Genomic DNA, 4245 nt, shown 5'->3' with positions numbered 1-4245 from the left:
ATGTTTGAAATGATTGGAGCTTTGTGACACGGTGCATTATCCTGCTGGAAGTAGCCATCAGAGGATGGGTACATGGTGGCCATAAAGGGATGGACATGGTCAGAAACAATGCTCAGGTAGGCCGTGGCATTTAAACCATGCCCAATTGGCACTAAAGGGCCTAAAGTGTGCCAAGAAAACATCCCCCACACCATTACACCACCACCACCAGCCTGCACAGTGGTAACAAGGCAAGATGGATCCATGTTCTCATTCTGTTTACGCCAAATTCTGACTCTACCATCTGAATGTCTCAACAGAAATCGAGACTCATCAGACCAGGCAACATTTTTCCAGTCTTCAACTGTCCAATTTTGGTGAGCTCTTGCAAATTGTAGCCTCTTTTTCCTATTTGTAGTGGAGATGAGTGGTACCCGATGGGGTCTTCTGCTGTTGTAGCCCATCCGCCTCAAGGTTGTGCGTGTTGTGGCTTCACAAATGCTTTGCTGCATACCTCGGTTGTAACGAGTGGTTATTTCAGTCAAAGGTGCTCTTCTATCAGCTTGAATCATTCGGCCCATTCTCCTCTGACCTCTAGCATCAACAAGGCATTTTCGCAACTGCCATGTGATTGGTTGATTAGATAATTGCATTAATGAGAAATTGAACAGGTGTTCCTAATAATCCTTTAGGTGAGTGTATATAATATATGGAATAAACGAATGCAAGTTATATAAGAATAATAAAGAATAATACAAATACGAGCAAAGAAAGAACAATGTTTACATGTGCATTACTCCAGGTCTGTGTTGTGCAGATGTGTTACAGTGGGAGAGGATATTGAATTTATATAAATATATAAATTGACAAAATATAACAATATAGAAAAGAGTCAGTTTATCTGATGTTTGCAGTGAATAAAGTAACCTCTCCTGCCTGCTAAACATTTCTAAAGTTCACATCATTTGATCAGACTTTATTCTCTCGGGCTGGACTCATGTGCCTGTGAGGTAAAACATGGAAGTGGACCAAACCAAGCCGTGCGGGGCGAGGGCTTAAAATGCTTTTTAATTATACATCATCATATTATTTAATGATATTTTGGGGGTAGGTTAGGATCTCTCGTCACTCTTTACTTCCTTCCTCTCTGTTACAAAGCAGAAGACAGTGAAAAGTGAAAGAGCCTCCAGTCCCTGAGGTGTTCCTAATAAAGTGGCCCCTAGTCTGTTTCACATGGTTGTTTCTGTAAGAGTCGGCTGAACACACATGGAGGTCATTACTCTCAGTGGCGTGCAGCGTTGATCGGCAGTAACAGTTAGTGTGTGTGGGTGTTTTCTGCCTGTCTGACGCTTTATTTTGAAATCTGCTTGAAACCCACTTCCTACTCTCAGGAGGATGAACCCTTAAGGTTTTAGAGACAACGTGAAATTCGTCTTTGTGTAATATTTGTCTTGGTGATGTTGCTGAACTACTGTTAACTGGTGAGCTAATAGCTAACACGCTTTTTTTAATTTAACCTTTATTTAACCAGGCTAAGCCACTGAGATAAGATCGGCGAACACTTGGAGAAAGGCAGCAGGACAGCATTAAAAGGACACAGACACATAAAACATTTAAAACATTTTCCAAGACGCCTGTTTATACAATTAACAATATCAGGAACATGCTAACGCTAGTCAGTCACAGTCGCAGTACACACTGATGTGGCCTGAATGTGTCTGCAATGTTAGCTTAGCTTAATAAGATTCAGTTCTATTCCTCCTGTTGTTTACCTGGACTAGCGTACTGCTAAATAAATCCATGTAACAGTTCATGCTGTACGTAATGAATACGTGGTACGTGGTTCAGAATACTGTCAATCTCTCTGTGAGCTTCTATTTTCTCTCTCTGTGACATTTAGTTCAGGACTGTCCATCATTTCATCAATAAAAAGCTACTGAAGAGGCTCGTTAGCTCGATGGCTAACGTCCAGTGTGTGTAAACCAGGTCTCTGCTAGCGAATAAGCCACAAAGCTTCCTCCATGTTGGCTCTCCGTCCAATCAGAGGTCAGCTCTGTCAGAACGGCTTGTTATTGGTCAGCTTGACGCTCCATGAAGTCACGTTTTGAAACGCCGCTCTGAGTTTGTCTCAGAATAAAAGGCTGTTTCAGAGCAGGAGGAAAGAAAGGAGAGATAATTAGAGCCGTTTCTTCCTCTCAGCTCTAAATACCAGTTACTGATGATTCACAGCTGCGTGCAACACGCACACATTTTAACATTTTGTGTATGTTCAACAACAAGGACGCACATTTCAGAGGCGCAGCCAGGGTTGTTCACCAAACCACGGGCCAGTGACACAGACCTCACCGAACAAAACATTCAGCAGCTATGAGGGCAACCAAAGAACGCAGAGCCAGCAGAGTTTCACAAGCCTTCAGTCTGTAAACTGCCAAATATGAAAACAAAGTGCAGCTGACAGCAGCTCTGAGATCAGTCAGTAAGCACTGAAGCACAAAATCAAAGAATCATTAACCATCATTTAATAACGAGAAACAGCTGCAAGAGGAGGAGAGAGGGAGTATGAAAGAAAACAGGGAGGGGAAGGAAGGAAGTAAGGAAAGGAGAAGAAGAATGAGTGAAAGGGAGGAGGCAACAAGAGGAGAAGAATCAGAGAAACTAGAGCAGAAAGTGAAAACAGTTAACCTCAGCTGTTACCTTACACTACGGATCACCGAAGGAAGGAGGGAAGGAAGGAAAGAGGGAAGGAAGGTTCAAATGAAACCAGGCAGTGGCGGCAGTGGCGGCGTCTCACCTCTGCCGTTGTCGCGGATTTCCTGGACGACCGACCTGTAGTTGATGTTATCGGCCTCGATGACGTGGTCGCGGATGGTGATGTTGCTTTTCCCCAGCACCGTGTAGAGGCCCTCCACGGCGAAGTAGCACGGACGGTCGTCGTTGGCGTCCTTGTTGTCACTGAAGATGAGCATGGCGTGCTGATGCCAGCCAAACGTCTTCTGGATCCTCAGGCCAAACTCGCCCAGCTTCTTGTGGGTGGGGCCCGTGTTGGTGACCGCCGCATAGTGCTCAAAGCCGATGGCTCGGGCGCCAGCCGTAACCATCGGAACGTCCCAGTGGGTGGTGAAGCGGGCAACGGGGGAGGAGGAGTAGTCGCAGCCGGGGCCGATGAAGGCCCAGGGGTCGTGGGAGAGCTTGATGTCGACGGCGACCAATGGTGCCATGGAGTCCGAGCAGAATCCTTCACGGTTCTCTGAGCTGCCGTGAACCAGCTGGAGCTTCAGGCCCGGCAGCAGCCAGGGGTCCGAGTTAACCCGCCACACTGCCTGCTGAAGCGCCGGAGCCACCCGAGGCCACGCCCACGCATAGTCTGTGTTAGTGAGAGGCAAGATGGCCGCCAGAGTCACCTCTTGAAGATCCTCTGTGGTGTTGCTAGCAATGACAGAGGACTCAGCTGATTGGATGAGGAGGAAGAGGAGGAGCCACCTAGACAGCATGATGACGAGCAGTCTAACAGCCTGTCAGGCGAGCTGCAGGGAAAAACAGACACAACATAAATTAAGGACAAAACAAACTTTTCCTCAAGATTTACAATAAAAGCTTTTCCTGTTTGAGTTATTAATGATAGATCCCCTTCAGGAGCTGCTGGGATTCCTGGGAACTGAGCCAGTGAGTCCATGTGGGCGCCAAAAACTATTGGCCATTAGCTCCATGTGGGCCCCATGTGAGGATGTTAAGCAACGCTCAAGAAGTGTGTGAAAATGAATCAATAATAACAACAATGGTCTGTGGACGATAAACGTTCATGAACAGAGTGACTGAACCAATCACAATGCCTGAAACAATGTCCCTGTGTCACAGCATGTCACAGCGTGTCACAGCGTGTCACAGCGTTCTCCTGCAGTCTTATGTAAGTGTTGGTATGACATTTACATTTATTCATTCATCACCACCCCAGAAACAGCAGCAGAGAGTAAAGAACACACAAACGACATAAAACGCTGCTGTCTGACTGTAACGGTTATCATTTTAAATTTATATTTTTTTATTTTATGGAAGCGCAATGCGGGCGTGCCGTTATCTTCAGTGTATAGTTATCATTTTATGGAAGGGCGATGCGGGCGTGCCGTTATCTTCAGTGTATAGTTATCATTTTATGGGAGGGTGACGCGGGCGTGCCGTTATCTTCAGTGTATAGTTATCATTTTATGGAAGGGCGATGCGGGCGTGCCGTTATCTTCAGTGTATAGTTATCATTTTATGGAAGGGCGA

General features: G+C 46.0%; 1 protein-coding gene across 3 annotated transcripts in view; it reads right to left on the bottom strand.

The window, feature by feature from the left end:
* Positions 1 to 4245, bottom strand: part of LOC123977113 (atrial natriuretic peptide receptor 1-like) — a 57250-nt gene that overhangs the window by 50834 nt on the left and 2171 nt on the right. For all 3 annotated transcript variants that reach the window (XM_046059619.1, XM_046059620.1, XM_046059621.1), the window contains exon 2: positions 2771 to 3503. In XM_046059619.1, the coding sequence (XP_045915575.1) occupies positions 2771 to 3470 (700 nt within the window). In that variant the 5' untranslated portion in view covers positions 3471 to 3503. The remainder of the gene's footprint in view (positions 1 to 2770; positions 3504 to 4245) is intronic.

The sequence above is a fragment of the Micropterus dolomieu genome, linkage group LG09 (genome assembly GCF_021292245.1).
Source record: "Micropterus dolomieu isolate WLL.071019.BEF.003 ecotype Adirondacks linkage group LG09, ASM2129224v1, whole genome shotgun sequence".
Classification (NCBI taxonomy): Eukaryota; Metazoa; Chordata; class Actinopteri; order Centrarchiformes; family Centrarchidae; genus Micropterus; species Micropterus dolomieu.
Note: the sequence above shows the minus strand (reverse complement) of the source record. Positions and strands in the feature narration are given on the sequence as shown.